This window comes from Equus asinus, chromosome 6 (assembly GCF_041296235.1).
Source record: "Equus asinus isolate D_3611 breed Donkey chromosome 6, EquAss-T2T_v2, whole genome shotgun sequence".
In the NCBI taxonomy this organism is placed as follows: domain Eukaryota; kingdom Metazoa; phylum Chordata; class Mammalia; order Perissodactyla; family Equidae; genus Equus; species Equus asinus.
In genome coordinates this window covers 8,271,882-8,290,412 of record NC_091795.1, presented here as the reverse complement: position 1 = coordinate 8,290,412, position 18,531 = coordinate 8,271,882, and the positions used below count along the sequence as shown (strand labels likewise).

The window sequence follows — 18,531 nt, the reverse complement described above, 5'->3', positions numbered from 1 at the left end:
CTGCCCCTTTCCCCAACGAAGCATCACAGACACTTTCTTCCGTCTTTGTGCCCAGCTCAGCCCAAACCTCAGAACTGAAGCTCTGAGGCCCCGGGCCAAAGGCCACCCCAGAAACCACTCACTCTTCCCGCGAAGCCCGCACGGACACCGCTGGGCTCCGGCCCTGGGGAACCTCACAAGTCACGAGGCACGAACCCGGCTGTGGACGGCCCTCCCTCCCCCAAACGGGATCCAGCCGCGTTTTGGGCAACTTGAGCCGCATTTGAACGAGCTGCCTTGTCCAGCCGGCACCAGGTCATCACCACGCCCCTCGCACCCAGGTCCTACCCCGCGGCGCAGGCAACGTCCTGGTGTGCACACACACTCACACAAGCACACCCTGTCAAACAAAGCCCCGGAGAACTCCTACCTCGCCCCCGTGCCCGTCGAAGATCCCGAAGATGGACGGCTGCGACTTGTTGGCCAGGTCCGTGAGAACTTCGAAGCGGTCCTCCATGTGGTCTCTCCGGCCCTGGATGGAATACACCGCCACGTTGTGGCTCTTGAACTCCCAGGTCTTGGAGAATTCCGCCTCCAGCACGTCGAGCCCCCCGAGCCGCTCGGCCTGCACGATCTCGGCCACCTTGCCCTTGACCATCTTCACGCCGTCCCGGCTGGACTTGACGATGGTCTTCACCTCGTCCGTGTGGAAGAAGTAACTCCACAGCGCCAAGCTGATGCACAGCAGGAAGAGCGTCTCGGGTCTCAGCAAGAAGTAGCGCATGAGGCGACCCAGCAGAGACAGCAAAGTCACTGTATCCTCGCTAGAGCCCGACCACCAGCACGCGCGCGCCCCGAAGGCTCGCCGGTCCGGAGCGCGGGGGGACGGCCCGCGGGAGGGGCAGCAGGAGGCTGCGGAGCCGGGCGGGGGGCGGACGCAGGCGGCTCGGCGCGGCCCGGAGAGCAGAGGCAGCCTCCATTTTGTCTCCCGGCCTCGCGGCCCGAGGCCCGCGCCCTGCGCACCGGCGCCCGCGCCCGCCGCCCCCGCCGCCTCCCCTTCCTGCGCCCCTTTGTGAGGCGGCGGCGGCGGCCCCGGCGCCCGGGCTGGGCGGCGGCAGTCAAGCGAAAGTTGCGCCGGGCGGCTCGGCCGCGGCGGGCGGGAGAGTCCAGGGGCGCCGGCGCGCGCGCGGCCCCTCCGCGGGCCCCTCGCCGCTCGCGGAGCCGTCAGCAGGTGAGGCGGCGCGGGGCGCGAGAGCCGGCGGGGAGCGAGGCGAGTCCCCTCGGCCGCCGCTGTAAGGGAGCGCGGAGCCGAGAGCCCGCCGATCCCTTCAGACGCCGGTCCCCCGAGAAAAAAGTTTTGCGGGAGCCTGGGCAGAGGCGGGGTCCGCGGAGCCCGGCGACGCAGCACGACGGGCGCGGAGCCGCAGGCGGCCGCCGGCTCTGCGTGCCTCTCCCGGCAGCTCGCGCTCCGCTCCACTCGGCTCGGCGTCGCCCGCGCGCCCGCTCCTCGGCCCGGCTCGCGCTCGCCCCGCCCCACGCTCGCCACGCCCCCCACGCTCGCCACGCTCCCCGCGCTCGCCCCGCCCCCGGAGCCGGGACTCCAGGCCCCGGGGCTCCGGGCGAGCTGTCAGAGGCCAGGGAGCCTCGGCGGCGGCCGGCGCGCACGCAGCCCGGGGCGGCCCAGCGAAGCGAGGGCGAGGCGAGGGGCGCGTCCACGGCCGAGCTCGAGCGGACGCTGGTTCCTCCTCCCGCGCGGGCTGCCGGGACAACACGACACTGACCCTGGTCGTCGTCACGCTCCTTGCCCGGGAGCCGCGGCCGCCGGCTGGAAAGCAGAGGCCCGGCCGTGAGCGCCCCCCTCCGGCAGGCCGCGCGGTAGCGCCGTCCCCGCGTCGCCCGCATAAGGCAAGCGAGAAGGGACGCACGTCTGCCGCCTCGCAAAGCGGGGCGGAGCGGGCCGGCCGCTGGGGTTCGGTGGCGGGGGCCTGCCCGGATCCCCCGAGGCGAGGAGGATCGGGGCCTCGCAGCCTCCTCGCGACGGGCCAAGACCCACTGGAGGAGGACAGCAAGTGAGGACTGGGGCGCCTGGAGGTCGCTCAGATTCTCGCCCCCGGAGGGCGAGGAGGGGCTGCCTCTGCGAGCTGCCGCCCGCGAGCAGGGGACTCCGGCACGGAGGCTCCCCTGGGCGCTGCCCTTCCCCGGAGGGACAGGGAGCCTCCCAGCGTGGCCGGCGCGGCCAGTCTTTCTCAGCAAAAAGAGGAGGATTGGCGGCAGATGTTAGCTCAGGGCTAACCTTCCTCAAAAACAAACAAATAAATAAACTACATGAGATATTAACACTTTATTGTAAAATAGGCTTCGTGTAAGATATTTTGCCCAAGTGTAGGCTAACGTAGGTGTTCTGAGCACATTTAAGGTAGGCTAGGCTAAGCTAAGATGTTCAGTAGGTTAGATGTATTAAATGCATTTTCCACTTAGGATATTTTCAACTTTCAATGGGTTTATCGGGATGTAACCCCACTGTAAGTCAGGGAAGATCTGTAGTTCATTTGTGTGAAAATCAATAAAATGATTTTTCAAGCAGACCCTATAGACATCTTCTTCTTTCTGCTGAGAAATTCATGTACTTTACATAGTAATTTTTAAAAGGCCTAAATATGCTTTTTCTAATATTTTACTCTGACTCTTATTATGTTTGATTAATAAAAAACACCTTCCTCTAGTGACAAACTAATATTTGCATATTCCTTGAGGGTGTAAAGTTTTTTCATGTGTATTGACTTCCAGCCTCATAACAATCCTATGAGGAGGATAAAGGAGCTTTTATCACGTTATTAATATGAAGAAAATGAGGCACAAAGATGTTAAATGAATATCACAATTCAGCAAATAAGAAGTTGGAAACTCAAGCTCAGTTCTGACCACCGATTCAGTACTCTAACATCCACTGATTGCCCGGGGATGCTGAGATGATTAGTCTAATTTTTGTATTTCTCTAATAACATTTCAGTAGATCTCTGTTACAGAAATCTCAGAAAGAATACATGGGGTCCTATTCCACAATTCTGGCATCAGCCTTTGGGACCAGCACTGCTCTATGAATATTGACCGCATCCACTAAAAACTCTTGTGGGGCAGAAGACAAGCGTAGGTAAGCTCCGTCTCTAGGTAAAGCCTAAAAGATCTGTTGCTAGAGTAAAATACTATCTGAATTTCACAGGGAAGAAAGAAGTACCATGGGATGTACGTTATGCACACATTTTACCATTACAAGCGACGTGGTAATGAATAAAGAGCTAATTGTAATCCTAAGTTTTCATGAGATACAATAATAAGGACAAAAGAGTTACCAGGTAATTATCATTTTCAATTACGCAACTTATGTTAGCTTTCCAAATATATAAAGAACATAAAATATAGCTTTTAGAAGTAATATATTCTCAGAAAAACTTTCAGAGTTGTAGCTCTTAGGTTTAAGAAATCTTTAAGACAGAGTTTAATAAAAAATAAATCTATTTTCCAGTATGATGTTGTCCCATGATGTCCTCCTTTCTTTTTGTTTTTGCCACTTATTACAAAGTTATAAAACTCAAATGTAAAGTGCCTTATCGTCTGAGCCTCTGAATGTAATAAAAATCCCCTGAAATAAATTTTAAATGAACCTTTCACACACACAGAAATTCTCTGCACATTTTTCAATCTCCCAATTATCAGTGTGGTTAGTGTTCTTATATTGTTCCTGCTATCTGCACGTAAATATGCGCTGAGTATCGAGTAGGACTCGTACTAATATTCTCTCAGTATACGCTTATGTATGTAAACCTTTGAAACTCTACATACAGAAGAGCACATGGAAGTGTTGTTGGGAAGCGCAGCGACCGTGAGTGCTGCACCCACCAAACACCACCTGACCTAGAAACTGCACTGTGACCAAGATCCTTGTCCCGGCCCAGGAGCTCTTGCCCTATCCCCCCTCCCTGCCTGTCCACCACAGGTACCACTATCCTGAATTTTGTGTTTTATCATCCCCTCCCCTTGTCTTTTTAAAAATAACTTCATCACATATCTCTATATCCCTAACTAGTATGTTTTTTAGTTTTGCTTCGTTTTGAGCTTTATAAAAATGGAGTCTTACTGTAGAAAGTTCTCTGGTCCTTATATTTTCACTCAATGTTATCTTTCTAGATCCTTCCATGTGGTTACACACAGTTCTATCATTTTCTCTCATTTCTATCACTGCTATATAACATTTCACTGTGTGACTGTTCTATAATTTATGTGTTCATCTTCTTTCTGTAGATGTTTGAGTTTGTAGTTTTTTTGCTATTATGGTCAATGATTTCATAAATTAATTTTGTACTCTCTCTTGGTGCATGCCTGCAAGAGTTTCTCTAGCATATACACCTGGGAGTAAAATTACTGGATAGTAGGGCATCAAAATGGTCAACTTTACAATTTAGGGCCCAACTGTTTTGGAAAATACATTGCTCTTGTTTCCACTCCCACCAGCGTGATCAAAGCACCTTAACGTGAGGGACCATTGCTACAAAATCTATCTTAAAAGTGATTTCAATGTCCTTTTGGTAAGTTGGTAGCCATGATCATTATATTGAACTGTGTTAAATCTGCAGTGCTTCTCATAAAACCCTTCTAGATGCTAAATTTAATAATAAATCTTCATTTTAAATGTCCTTCAAGTGAAAATGAATCTGTTTTAGTAGTACAGCTAAGAAAATAAATTCATCATTTTAAATAAGTATAATAAGTATATGAATCTGGACTTAATTTTAATATCTCAGGTGTTCTGTCAAATGGAGAACTAATGTAACAGCCCCCAATCATGCTGGGGTGCAATGTGATTATATTCCACTGTACTCAAGAAGCACAAGGGGCTATTCTATGACCCAAGTTTTTAAAAATAATTCAGAGATGGGGCCAGCCTGGTGGTGCGGTGGTTAAGTTCACACATTCCGCTTCGGCAGCCGAGGGTTCACCGTTTCCGATCCTGGGTGGGGACCTACGCACCGCTTGGCAAGCCATGCTGTGGCAGGCGTCCCACATATAAAGTAGAGGAAGATGGGCATGGGCCTGTCTTCCTCAGCAAAAAGAGGAGGATTGGCGGCAGATGTTAGCTTAGGGCTAATCTTCCTCAAAATAAATAAATAAATAATTACAGAGATAGATCAAGCATAGTTGTTTTCCGAATAAAATTTTTATACCATTGCACCAAGTGTTTACATAAACCCAACTTATCCTAAGAATCTTTCATCTGATTGGCCTAGGCTTCTCTAGGAGAATCTTCAAACAAGCTTCCTAAATTATAATCTTAATCTAAATCATCACCTAAATTTTTTTATCCTAATTAACACACATCAACATTCTAGCTAATTTATAATATGAAACATTGTGAATAGTTGAATAATCCTGCTTAAAACCCTTAGATGACTTGTCATTGCTCTTAGAATAAAGACAAAAGTCTTAGCTATGGCCTTCCTCTCCTTCTCAGCCTTATTCCATGCCCCCTGCTCCCTCAGCCCACCCACTTCAGCCACATTTGCCTCCTCACACTTCCTGTAAAGCATCAAGCTCCCGCTTGCCTCGGGCCTTTCTTCCTGCAGTTCCGTTTAGCTGGAACGCTGGCCTTCCCAGGCCCACTCTCCCACCCACACTCCTAACTGCCGTGCCTCAGGCCTCAGCTCACACATCCTTTCCTAGAGCCTTTCCGACTCTGCAACCTGAGTCAGCTGCCTCTTGCCCCGCCTCATGGCAACTTGTACTTTTACTTCAGAGTGCTCATCAAAGTTGTAAACACATATTTTTTGTGAGTTTTTAAAAATTAACATCTGTTTCCCCCCACTCTCACTATGATTTATATGCTCCATGACGGCAGGAATGTGTCTGTTTTGTCCTCCATGGTAACTCCACCACCTAACACACTGCCTTGCACACAGTAGGCATACTGTAAATGTCTGTTCATGAATGAATGAAGTTATTCTCAAATCATTATTTCAGCCCAACTCCAATTTTCTCTACTATTGCTGGTAATAAATGAAACACATTAATGTGCCTTTGAATCCCAGATAGCAATGAAAATAAAGAAGTCAAAGAATAGCTCAGCCATTGGTTAGTTGAAAATTGATTTTACTAACAGATGGAAAACATCAAAGGCCATTCAGATGTTTTTACTGTTTTTTTGTTTTTACATCTTTGCTCATCTTCTCTTAAGATTATATTTTCATTACAAAGGGAAATTCTTTGCAAGAGCAAACATCTTTTCAAAATGAGTGTCCTGTGTCCATTTTTCTACTAGGATATTTGTCTTTACTTCTACAGTGTAAAGGGTTTTTTATATATTAAGGCTATCATTCCAGTTGTAAAGATATTTCCCATCTTGTCATTTACCTTTCTATTGTTTACAATGCTTTGAAATATAAGGAGCTTTATTTGATTTCATTTTTGTTGTTTATATTTTATTTTTATAAGGCAAATTCTATCTTTTCCTTCAAAATTTGTGCTGTTTATGTCGTGCTTAGAATGGGCAAGTAAGCTTTTTATTCCTCCATGCACAGCAGAATCTGCAATGCACCCAGGGTACTTTTCTCCAGCTATTTTTCCCAGCACCCCCAAGACAATGTAGAGCATAACTCATTCATTTACTCATTCCTCTATTTATAACTTTGTCATTTATTCGGCACCAGGAACCAGGAAAACTGACACAATGCCTATCTTCATGGAGCCTGTAGTGAGAAGAACCAATCATAAATATACTACAAATAGACAAATGTCATTAACAAAAGCATACGCGTACAGTATTAATTCCTGTGGTGAACTTGCTGATTGTAAAGTCACGCTTAAGGGGCCGATGGCCCTTCTATAATGGAAGGAATTGCCATTCTCGGGTTGGCCCTCCCTCTTCCAGAGTTCACTACTTCCACCATGTTGATCTCTTGTCACGTCCACCCAAAATCACAAGCCCATCTCCACCACTCAAGTTACTTAACCTTTTTGTACCTCGATTTTCTCATCAGTAAAATACATATAATTATCACACCTAATCTATAGGTCATTTTAAGGATTACAGGAGCTAATATACATGAAGCGCTTAGAAGAGTGCCTGGCACATAGTAAGGACCCAATAGAAGTGAATTATTATTAGTTGAAGGGCGTGAATAGATACAATAAGTTTATAGGCAACTCATAAATACAGAGCAGGGTATGATAAGACCCTGCCTGACAGAAGACCTTATGAGGATTCTGAGGAGGAGGCAATCGTACCTGGTTAGAGGGATCAGGAAGGCCTCGTGAAGGTGGGATGGGGCATTTGGGATGGCAGGGTTTGGACGTGCAGAAAAAGGGGGGTAGGACTGGGGGTATAGACTTCCAGAAGGAAGGAATGGCATGCATTCTGTTTGCTCACTGTGTTTCAAAAGAGGAAAGCTTAGAGGACTAGCATGAGGGAAAGCAGGATTGGTCCCATGACACTGTATTTTGAAGAGCTTTGAATAATAAGTTTATATTACTTCATTGGCCATACAGATAGGCTGGCAGTTTTCAAAAGGGGAACAGTAGCAAGATCGGAATGTGGTTACTAGAATGTGATTAAATCTACTCAAATCCATCATGGTAATAGGAAAAGGTTCCTCCGAACTTACACATTGTATTTGCACACCCATGTTCACAGGAGCACTATTGACAACAGCCAAGAGGTGGAAGCAACCTGCATGTCCATTGACGAATGAAGGGACAAATAAAATGTGGTATATACATAACACGATGGAATATTATTCAGCTTCAAAAAGAAAGGAAATACTGTCACATGCTGCGACATGGATGAACCTGGAGGATGTTACACTAAGTGGAATAAGCCAGTCACAGAAAGACAAACTGTATGATTCCACTTACACTATGCCGTATCTCGAGTAGTCAAATTCCTAGAAACATGAAGTAGAATGGTGATTGCCAGGGCTGTGGGAGGGGTTAATGGGGGGTTGTTCTTTAATGGGTATAGTGTGTCAACTTTGCAAGGTGGAAAAGTTCTGCAGATTCGTTGCACAACAATGTAAACATTCTCAACCTAATGAACTGTACGTTTAAAAATAGTTAAGCTGGTAAATTTTATGTTTTTTACCAGAATAATAAAAATAAAACGTAGATTTGCTGCTGGTGACTTGAGTTTTTGCCACTAATAAGCTGATTTGGAGTCCTTTTTGAAAGAAGAGTCAGCCTTATCAACGTTCATTTAGGAATCAATAGTGTCAGGTGCCTCTTTTCCCCAGTCGTCCTTTGAAACGGGCTCATCACAGCTGGACTTGGCGGCCCCACAGTCACAGTCCTAGGGAAGGTGAGTGCAAACCAATGCGACTCTAGTGCCAGAGTATCTAGAATGACATTAAGAAACAGTAGATCTCAGAGGTTGGGACAGCCACACGTGAAGTGACTGCATTTAGGACACATGCTGAAATCCTGGGTACACTTCTGGGCGGAGAAGTTGTGAGCAGACATAAAGTAAGTGTAAAATGTCACTTGTTGTGATTGTCAGCATTTTATTCAGTGAAAATGTTTTTCCATAAGAATCCAGGCTTGCTGGGTGAGACCCAGTTGGAAGTTGAAGAAAAGACCTGATTGCAGTGATTATGTGTCTGAATCTAATTTTAAAATATCCTGAACCTTACAACAGAAAAATCCTGTGGTTTGGTAGCTTAAGAGGGGAGTACATTTTTATTTGAGATTCATCCTGTTGACCTTAAGAATAAAACAGCCAATTATTTTACCTTCAAAACAAGTTTACTTGGGAAGAGCCAAAGAATAGCAATTCAGGTTATGCATGCTGTGGGAATCACGGCAAATCCAACAAACAAGGGAGAGGGACGTTATTTTATAAAGAAAAAGGAGAAATTTGGGAGGGGTTGTTTTGCAGGAAAGTCCATTGGAGAAAAGCAAGCATTCAAGGATGGTTTCTCATGCTGAGTGTTGTTGGGGTAGCCAATTTCTGTTTGGGATACAGGCACATTTCTTCCTGTAATTAACGAGTCTTTCCTGTTAACGACTTCTGTTGGGGTCTGTAATTGACTATCTTTCCTGTAATTTAGGTCCAGTGGTGTTCCTGGGGGCTCACCCTTCTGGCCTCCTGACTCCATTTTCAATGAGGTTTCCCCTATCAATCTTCACAGTCCCAAAGATTAACAGTTACTGAACAATAAAGCCTCGTCATTCACACAGATGATTCTCACCGGGGATGAGGGCGAGGAGGAGAGATAAGAACATTTCTGAGAATTAGATCCGAGGAAGAGGGAGACGTAGTCTGACAAAGCATATTGTCCAAGCTCCCTTTTTAAATGAAATGTGAATGTAACAGGTTGAGTTAAAAAGAAGTAGATCCTTTTAAAAAGAATTGTTTTTTATGTTTTGCTCTTGTAGCCTTGAGAACAAAACAACAAAGTGAAAAGGTAACTTCCCTCCTCCTCTCTTGGGGAGGAAGAGCCTCCAGACCTCGGGCTCTGGGCCTCTGGGTCCCTCACACAGGAGGGCACTGACAGCTCTTCAGTGCTGGGAGCTTGTTCCGCAGACTACCCTGGCGGTTTTCAGAGAGGTGCAGCACCAAGCGGTAGGACCCTAGCACCCTGGGGTGGGGGGTGCTGTGTGAATTTCTGAGGATGGAGCACCAGGTTCATGACCTTGGGAGCCCAGGCCAGGCTCAGAGGTCCAAGCTGGGGACAGAGGGAGTGGATGCCACGTCAGGATCGTCTGCTGCCTCAGGGTGCAGCCAAGAGTGAGCTGACCTGGGCCTAAAGCCGGGTGAGCAAGCCCTGCTTCTCTTGCATTCGGGGTTCCTTAAGACCCCGGTTGACAGCGCTGCTCTACAACAGTCATAATCCCCAAGCACGCACTTTCAGAGACCCCATCTTACATCATATAAAAGGTACTGAAATGCACCTGTGTCCCACATTAAATAAAATTTCTTTGGCCAAAACATTTTTTTGAGTTTTCATAATTTTGCTTCTGAGATTTTTCTATGCCTAACTCATTTAATTTATGTTTGGCTCTAATTTCTGAGGAAAATATTGTGTGTATTGTAAAAATTTGTTTTTTTAAGTCTTTTTATTTTCTCTTTTTCTCCCCGAAGCCCCCCGGTACATAGTTGTGTATATTTAGTTGTGGGTCCTTCTAGTTGTGGCATGTGGGATGCCGCCTCAGCATGGCCTGATGAGTGGTGCCATGTCCACGCCCAGGATTCGAACCGGTGAAACCCTGGGCCACCAAAGCGGACTGTGTGAACTTCACCACTTGGCCACGGGGCTGGCCCCTAAAAATTTTTTTGAACTGTTTTCGAATTTGACAGTTTTTTTTTTTTTTGAGAAAGATTGGCCCTGAGCTGACATCTGTGTCAATCCCCCTCTATTTTACATGTGGGACGCCTGCCGCAGCGTGGCTTGACATCGCTGCTAGGTCTGCGCCCGGGATGTGAACCTCGAGCCTCCAAGGCGGAGCACACAAACCCAATGGCTCTGGCACCGGGCCAGTCCCTGTGGCAGTTTTTTAATACTAAATTTAATTACTAATAAATAGGCAACAATAGAACATTTCGTAAAGTTTAATTAAGCATCCATTAATTGCGACTTGGCTAGTTTTTTTGAAATGAGTGGCCTTTTTTCATCTTCAGGTCTACGAGATTCTCATAGGCCCTGAAAAGCTCGTGGGTCCTGGCACTCTGACTCTAGGGTCTACTGGATAAAGTATTCCTGGATGTGTCGCAGGAAAAGGGAAGGGGCTAGAAGGATGACCAACATTCCATCTATTACCAGCCTTGTTGAGTGGAAAGCTGAAATCACATTTAATTTAGGATGTTCAAGAAATGCAGTATTTCTTGTCTCCAGTGTCGTGGAAGGATCCATGCCTGAGACACACACTGAAGAGAGTAGTTACAGGGGGCACAGCTGTAAAAGTTTGGGAAGCCCTGACCTGGTCAATCTTATTCCAAGGGTCTTCAGGCAGTACCTAAAAAAGGTGCTAACTGGGAGGGGCTGGCTGTCCTGATGGCCCATGTGAGGTGCCCATACATCAAACTCACCCACTAGTTCCCAAAGTGTTTTGAATAGTTGCACGAATTTTGAAGTTATTAGCCTCCAAGAGTAAATATCTCTCTCTATTTTGGTGAGAAAGATTAGCCCTGAGCTAACACCTGCTGCCAATCCTCCTCTTTTTGCTGAGGAAGAGTGGCCCTGAGCTAACATCTGTGCCCATCTCCCTCTATTTTCTATGTGGGATGCCTGCCGCAGCATGGCTTGACAAGCTGTGTGTAGATCAGCTCCCCGGATTCGAACCGGCAAATGCCAGGCTGCCAAAGGGGAGCACACGAACTTAAACCCTGCGCCACCGGGCCGGGCCCCAAGAGTAAATATTTTTAAGGACAAAACTCACTTAGCTGGATGTTTGCTAGTGTGTTTAATTTAATTTTATGTTATGCTTATTGCTTGTGTGCTTGTGGTACATAGGTTAAAATGCTGATTTACAAGAGGATATTTTAATTTAGCAAGCTGGCTGTGGTATAAAGTTTTAATTTTCTTTAAAAAATGTAAATTTGCATACCACAGAAAATCAAGTGGTGGTTCTGTCTAGCAGCAAGGAAGTAAACTCGAGAGTCTTGTTTGTCCAGATTGATGTATTGTGTCTTGATGGTCTGCTCTACTGGGCACCAACACTTTCCCCCAGTGTGTGTTAGTCTCTGCTCTCAGCATGTGATGCTTCTTTGTAAGAGAAAATGATATACTGTCTTACCCCAGGTCCTCTAGAAAACAGAGCCTGAGGCAAAACTAATGTGCAAACGCTTTATGTGAGGGGTGCGATACCAGGAAGCAAGAGCAAGGGGAAGGCGTGCTCAGTCACGCCATTCGGCTCTCAAGCAGCTGTATGGGAACCTTACTTCTCAGAACAGTTCGTGGGAGGGAGTGCAGGGAGAAAGGAGAAGTATTCATTTTTCTGCTTCTTCACATTTACTCTCTCTCAGTGGTCAAAGTTAGCCCCAAGGGGCGCTCACTCCTGCATTCTTCCCAATTGTTACCTGGCCCTAGGGGGAGCTGTTGGACACGCCAAAGCCTTTGTCAGCAGAAGGGCCTTCCTCTGAGTGAGCTATAGGTCGAGGGAGAGCCAGCAAGATGAGGGCAAGACCCAGGGACACTCCTGCCTGCCTACCTGCAGCCTCAGGACTTGCCTGGTCAAACCAGCACATGTCAGGAATGCTAGGCAGGTCCTGCGGTGTGTCATGCCTCAGTCGTGACCGTGAGGCCCCAGGGGAGCAGATGAGAGGGATAAGGGGTGAGGCCTGAGGTGAGGTGCTAATGAGTTGTTCTGTGAGCACAAAGGACCGGGAGCAACTGCTGCAGAGAGCCCAGCTGGCACCCTGGCGGAGTGCCGTAAGCCCTACTTCCGAGGTGAGCTTGTTGAGAGCCTCCCTCCAAAAATGATCCAGACCTTCTCTCTAAGCCGTAAGAACAAGGTCCATGGCAAGCAATCTTCCCAGAGGGCCATCGGTAGCACTGAGCAGAAAGGCATCTTAGAGGAAAAGCGGGAAGGTTCATAACTAAGTCTAGCACTTACTCCACTAGAAAATAAGTAGAGACCCTTGCAAGGCAGGACAGGTATGTCCCACAAAACATCTTCCCTGGGAGGATGCCTCTTGATTTCAGTGGTTTTTAATATATTTACAAGGTTGTGCAATCATTACCACTATCTATTTCCAGAACATTTTTGTCATCCCAAGAGAAACCCCATACACGTTAGCAGTCAGCCTCATTTGCCCTTCCTCCAGCCCTGTGAACCACTAATCTAATCTATTTCTGTCTCTTTGTTTGCCTATTCTGGACATTCCATATAAATGGAGTCATACAATGTGTAGCCTTTTGCATGTGGCTTCTTTCACTTCTCATATTTTCAAGGACTATCTGTGTTGTAACACGTATCAGTATTTCATTCCTTTTCATGGCTGTATAACATTCCACTGTTCATATATAGCACATTTTGTTTATCCATTGATCAACTGATAGACATTTTGTTTGTTTCCAATTTTTGATACTTCTTGATTTTTAATGCTCAATTCCATACAATGTCATATCTCTTGAAATAATGTTTTCAGTAATATTTATATAGAACGATTTATATTTCTATCCTGAAAACTTAATACATTTTAAACAAAGGGAAGTAGGAGAAAAGTAATGATTTACATTCTAAATAAAATTGGTAGAATCACACATAGATATTTTGAAAAGTGTGCTGAGTGTCAATGAAGGGGATGTGCATCTGGGACGTTGCTGGAGCTAAGAAAGAGATCAAAACATCATAGTCATCCACAGTGCATAAAGTTTGTGGTTAAATATTTGGTTTAGTTTCCTCAAAAGCAGAAAATAGAGACAAGGATCCGAGTTTAAATATCTTATTTGGTTAAGGATCTGGGAAACACCGGTAAGGTAGTCAGTGTTGGACACATGCCTCAGAGTTACTCCATCAGGAGTGAGGGAGCAGCGGTCTTTATCCACCCACTCTGTCAGTCATTGGGTGAGAACTGCTCCCAGGGGGCGTTATTGGAGACATTTCGACCCTGTGACAAAGTCCTAGTCCGGGGACTGTGAGCTCAGTGGACTGTGAAGCCCTCAGGTGGAGTCTCAGGTGCTGGCAGCCGGAACTCAGCAGCTGCAGGAAAGGCCAGGGCCTCAGACAGGGTCCGCTGCTGCGTGAGTCGGGCTCTCCAGAGAAGCGGAACCGGAAGAACCAACACGTGAAGGGAGTAGAGGAGATCTCCTGCAGGAGCTGGCTCACGCTCTTCCGGAGGCTGAGTCGTCCCACCATCTGCCATCTGCAAGCTGGAGAGCCAGAGAGCCAGCAGAGCCGGTGGTGTCCTTCAGCCTGAGGCCTGAGGCCTGGGACCAGCCCAGTCGGCCAGTGTCATGCCCGGAGTCTGAAGGCCGAGAACCAGGAGCTCTGAGCTGAGGGCAGAAGATGGACATCCTCGCTCAAGAAGGGGGGCGGGGACGGCCCAGTGGCTGCTGCAGGGGTCAAGTTCGCGCGCTCGGCTTTGGCGCCTGGGGTTCTCTGGGTCAGATCCCAGGCTCGGACCTACGCACTGCTCATCGCGCCATGCTGTGACAGGCGTCCTACATATAAAATAGAGGAAGATGGGCACAGGTCTTAGCTCAGGGCCAGTCTTCCTCAGCAAAAAGAGGAGGATTGGCGGCAGATGTTAGCTCAGGGCTAATATTCCTCAAAGAAAAAAAACGAAGAGAGAGAGGGCATTCATCCTTCCTCCACCGTTTTGTGCCTTTGGGGCTCTCAGTGGATTGGATGGTGCCCGCACACATTCGTGAGGGCCATCGCTTTACGTAGTCTACTCAAGCAAAAGCTAATTTCTTCAGAAACACCCTTGCAGACACACCCAGAAACAATGTTTTACCTGCTGTCTGGGCATTCCTTGGGCCAGTCAAGTTGACACATAAAATGAACCATCACAGCAACATAGGACATGCAAACTGTTCACAGTGCTGCATACGAAGCAATCATTAATACAAGAATAATCCTGTTAATTTTTTGGTGATCCGAAAGTCACAATTTGAGACATTTACATTTTAACATGAACATTGTTTATTACATTTGGGCTTTTCACTGTGTAGTGTTGCGTTTTAGGAAAAGCTTAAGCATTGACTGGTAGCCGTTACAGGTTTTCCCTTTGAAAACAATGGCAAACAGGACCGGTTGTGGTTGTGGCATTTAACACTGGATTTTCAGGACTGGAGTACTCATGTTCAGAGCGAGACGCCTATTTATAAGCAAATGCTATATTCTAGGTCAGATCTCATTCTGGAAAAAGACACCGTCCGTGTGCACCTTAGTAGGTGGGAAGTGCTTCACTGAAGAGCCTGCGAGGAGCTGTCAGTGAGGAGCAGAGCTGAGGGCTGAGGGGGCGTGGCTGGGGGCGTGGCGTGGCTGGGTGGGGCTTGGCTGGGGGCGGGGCGTGGGTGTGCTTCCCACGTTCCTGGCAGTGTAGCCACAGCACCGTCTTTATTGAGCTACGCTTCACTAGCGGACATCTAAACCTGTCTTTTACTGAAACGTCCCTGGAACCACGCTCACATGACCACGGGAACTGTTTACCAAACAACTTTGTCCCATGAACTTTTACAACAAATCAGAGATGAAGACACAGCAATTTATCAGCTACTGAGTAACGTTGTAACAAATCCTTAGTAAGCCATTTATGAAAGATCTTTCCCAACAATGCATTCATAAAATAAACATCAAAACAGGAGATATTTTTCTTTTTCCCATGGTCTCAAACCCTTGTACCAACTCGGAACACGTGAAAGGCGTGTCCCACCCTCACTAGCTGTCGGCTGCTGGGCAGCGCTTCTCCCCGAGGCCGCAGGGCCCACGGCGTGAGGACATCTCGAGTTGGCGGAGGGGCTGGGCTTGGCGGTGGTGGGAGACGCAGAGACAGCTCCGCGGGTGATCCAGTTACCTCCTCTGTGGCCACGAGACCGCGCCTCTCCGCCGTCACCCGCGGCGCAGCTGACGGAGGGCCCCGCGCTGAGCTCCATCGCCGGGCTTGCGGGGAGGCTGGTCCCAGCCAACGAGCGAGGGCTGCAGGGACGCCGGGCACCACGACGGGCCGGGCCTGGAGACAGGCCTGCTCCAGCGCGGGACGCGGCTCCGGGACTCTGGCGGCCGCGCTGAAGCTCCCTCAGGCTGTGGGCGCCCTGGGACGGCTGCCCAGCCTTCCTCCTGGCTCCTTCCCTCAGTCAGACCCGCAGCAGTTGGACGGGCCCCCAGCTCGTCTGCCTTTCTCCCCGTTTTCTCTCGCACAGATGTTTCCCCTAATAAAATCCTTTGCCTTCTAATCCCATCTTGGAGGCTGATTCTCAGCAGACCCAGAATAACACGCTTTCTTAGTTTAGAACCACTGATTCAGATTCTCTTTACCCAGAATTTCTGGCTCTGCCTCTGAAATAGAAAGCTTATAATACTCAGTGGTGCGTGTTCCTCCAAATCTTGCTCTCGCCAGGTGGCTGCTTTTCTGTGAAGTCACCTGCTACTGTTTACAAGTTGCCCTCAAAATAAGCTCTTCCAGACTTACCTCCTCAGCTTTAATTCCGCTGATTAGTAATTTTCTAAATGGTGCCCTATCCACAAAACCTTAAAAATGAATAAATAAAAGCAATTGTTTTCCTTTATATTTCAATTTTCAAATTAAGATTATCAAAAACTTGTCTACTTTTCTGTTACATTTTTGTTCCTTTGTGATTTTTTTTTGAAAACAAAAATATTTCAGATTTCTGAAACACTGTTCACTGACGTGGTTATTCTCAAGTTTTACTGGGTTCAGGGACCCAGCACTTGCCCCAGAAAAAGACTTAGACATGCAAAATTTTCACAAAAACCCTACACCAAGGGTCTTTCTAGGCTAAGGAACATTTCAGAATGTCCTCGTTGCTGCTCTTAATATATATTTTGCTTCCTACTCTGAGCTACTTTTGAAAAGGAAAAGTTAAATTCATTGTTCATGCTGATTCTTTGGAATTCATGTATAAGTCAATGTAACACATAAATGTAAGATTATATAACTTATATTTAAGTCAGATGACCATTTTTTCACATAATCTTCCTGTCTGAAGCAGAGAGTTTATGGAGGAAAGTGCAGAAGATAATGTGGGACTATGGAATTCAGGTTCTGGAGACAGACTTCCTAGGTTTGCATTCCACATTGCCATTCCTTACATATAACAAGCACTCTCCCACCTCAGGGCCTTTGCACTTGCTGTACCTTCTTCCTGGAAACCCCTTCTCTCAAATATTTACATGGCTCATTCACTCACTTCTTCAGGTCATTTCTCAAGTGTGACCTTATCAGAGAGACCTTCCTTATGGGCGCCACTCTCCATCAGTCTCTACCCTGACTCTGCTTTATATTTCTTCATAGAACTTGTCACTACCTGACATATCATCTATTTGTTTCTTTACTGTCCATGTCCTCTTGAAAGGATACAAAGCTCCATGTAAGGAAGGATTTTGCACAAACATGCACACACATACCCATCAACCCCCTTCTAGAACAATGCCTTACACAGGGTAGGAGCTCAATAAATATTTGTTAAGTAAATTGTAGAACCTTAAAATAATGTACATTTTGGGATGTTTGCACAGAACAAAGACTACTTCTAATATAATAGTCTAAATTACTTTTAACTATAGTTCTATTCATCTTTTAATGAGATAGATAAATGACCTTTTAAAGCAGATACTTTGGTCTGCAAAAACATAGTATGGAAGTACACATTGATTTAGTCATCTCGAGATTCCAATAAAACTTCCTTCAGTAGATGTATGTGAAAGCTCACAAATAATTCTAACTAATGCGTAAATGGTGCTTACTGCTTTAAATGGTCTACTTATGTTAGTTCAGTAAGTCTTTTAACAGCCCTGTGATACAGACAGTGATCCCCAGGTTACACATAAAGAAGCCAGGCATGGAAAGCTTGTAATCTACCCAAGATCACCCAGTTAACCAGTGGCAGAGCTGGGATTCAGGCAGTCAAGTCTTGACGCAAGCTCTTAACCACTGCCTTATACGGTCTTTCTAGAACATGAAAGAGAAAACTGGAATTAATGGTCAGGGAAATGTCTATGTTTCCATTGTTTGTACTTCCTACTTACAGTGTGAACATAGCACTGCCGTGGTTATTTAAAGTGCCCAAATTGTCTTTTCTAAAACTCGAAGAAAAAAACCCAAAAGGTTAATTGCTTGAACAACCATCCCACACCACTAGTAAAGCACAATCCTCGGCCGCCTCTTTCCTGCCCCTCCTGAGCAGCTTGTTTCTACACACATCGCACCGCACTGAGTTTTCAACATCACCCTTGCAGTTCAGCCCGGGAATACGTTTCCATACCAAAGGTAGTTAGCTTGTAGAATGGTTTTCTGAGAGACAGTAGCAAAGTTGTTATAGTTTGGGGCTTGGAGAGCATTACCTGTCTAGGAATGTTCCTGAGGGGAGACGGCCCCGGGCCGGCCAATCCTGGGAGCACAGCTTCTCCTTCCTAGTCTGTGCTGCCCTGGTCCTCTGAGGGCATCAGGGTCCTTTCTGAAGGAGACATCACATTTTTTACTGATTCCAGATGTCCAATGAATTTGAGAACTGGATTTAGTCTGATCTATAATTTCGTACAATATGCTGGAATTTTTGCCAAATCCATCTGGGAAAATAAGTTGGCAGTATTTCCAGTTTCAAAAGCAGGTGTGAAATGAATTTAAGCTTTGCAGGATGGTGAGGACCTAGGCCAGGCTCTTGATGACCACGGCTTACCACAGAGGACCGTGTGCCGGGAAGCTGTGCAGACACAGGCTGTGGATTGCAGGTGCCTCTGCAAAGACCTAGTTGTGCATCCGGCCAGTTCTGCTTCATTTTCTGGTGCAAATGGCAGCTGTGCCAGTAAGCGTCTACAGATTTGACTGAGTTGCAGTGTGTTCTTTTTTTATACTCGTAATTTTGGATTTCAGAAAAGTGAAGGTGT

At 46.8% G+C, this 18,531-nt stretch overlaps 1 protein-coding gene across 1 annotated transcript in view; it reads right to left on the bottom strand.

Moving 5' to 3' along the window:
* Positions 1 to 15,560, bottom strand: part of LOC139045587 (collagen alpha-1(I) chain-like) — a 45,727-nt gene extending 30,167 nt beyond the window's left edge. The window contains exons 1-4 of the mRNA XM_070512776.1: positions 15,347 to 15,560; positions 13,789 to 13,927; positions 1,645 to 2,224; positions 410 to 1,603 (exon numbers count right to left, since the gene is read on the bottom strand). Coding sequence (XP_070368877.1) covers positions 410 to 1,603; positions 1,645 to 2,224; positions 13,789 to 13,927; positions 15,347 to 15,560 — 2,127 coding nt within the window. The remainder of the gene's footprint in view (positions 1 to 409; positions 1,604 to 1,644; positions 2,225 to 13,788; positions 13,928 to 15,346) is intronic.
* Positions 15,561 to 18,531: the final 2,971 nt, after the last annotated feature.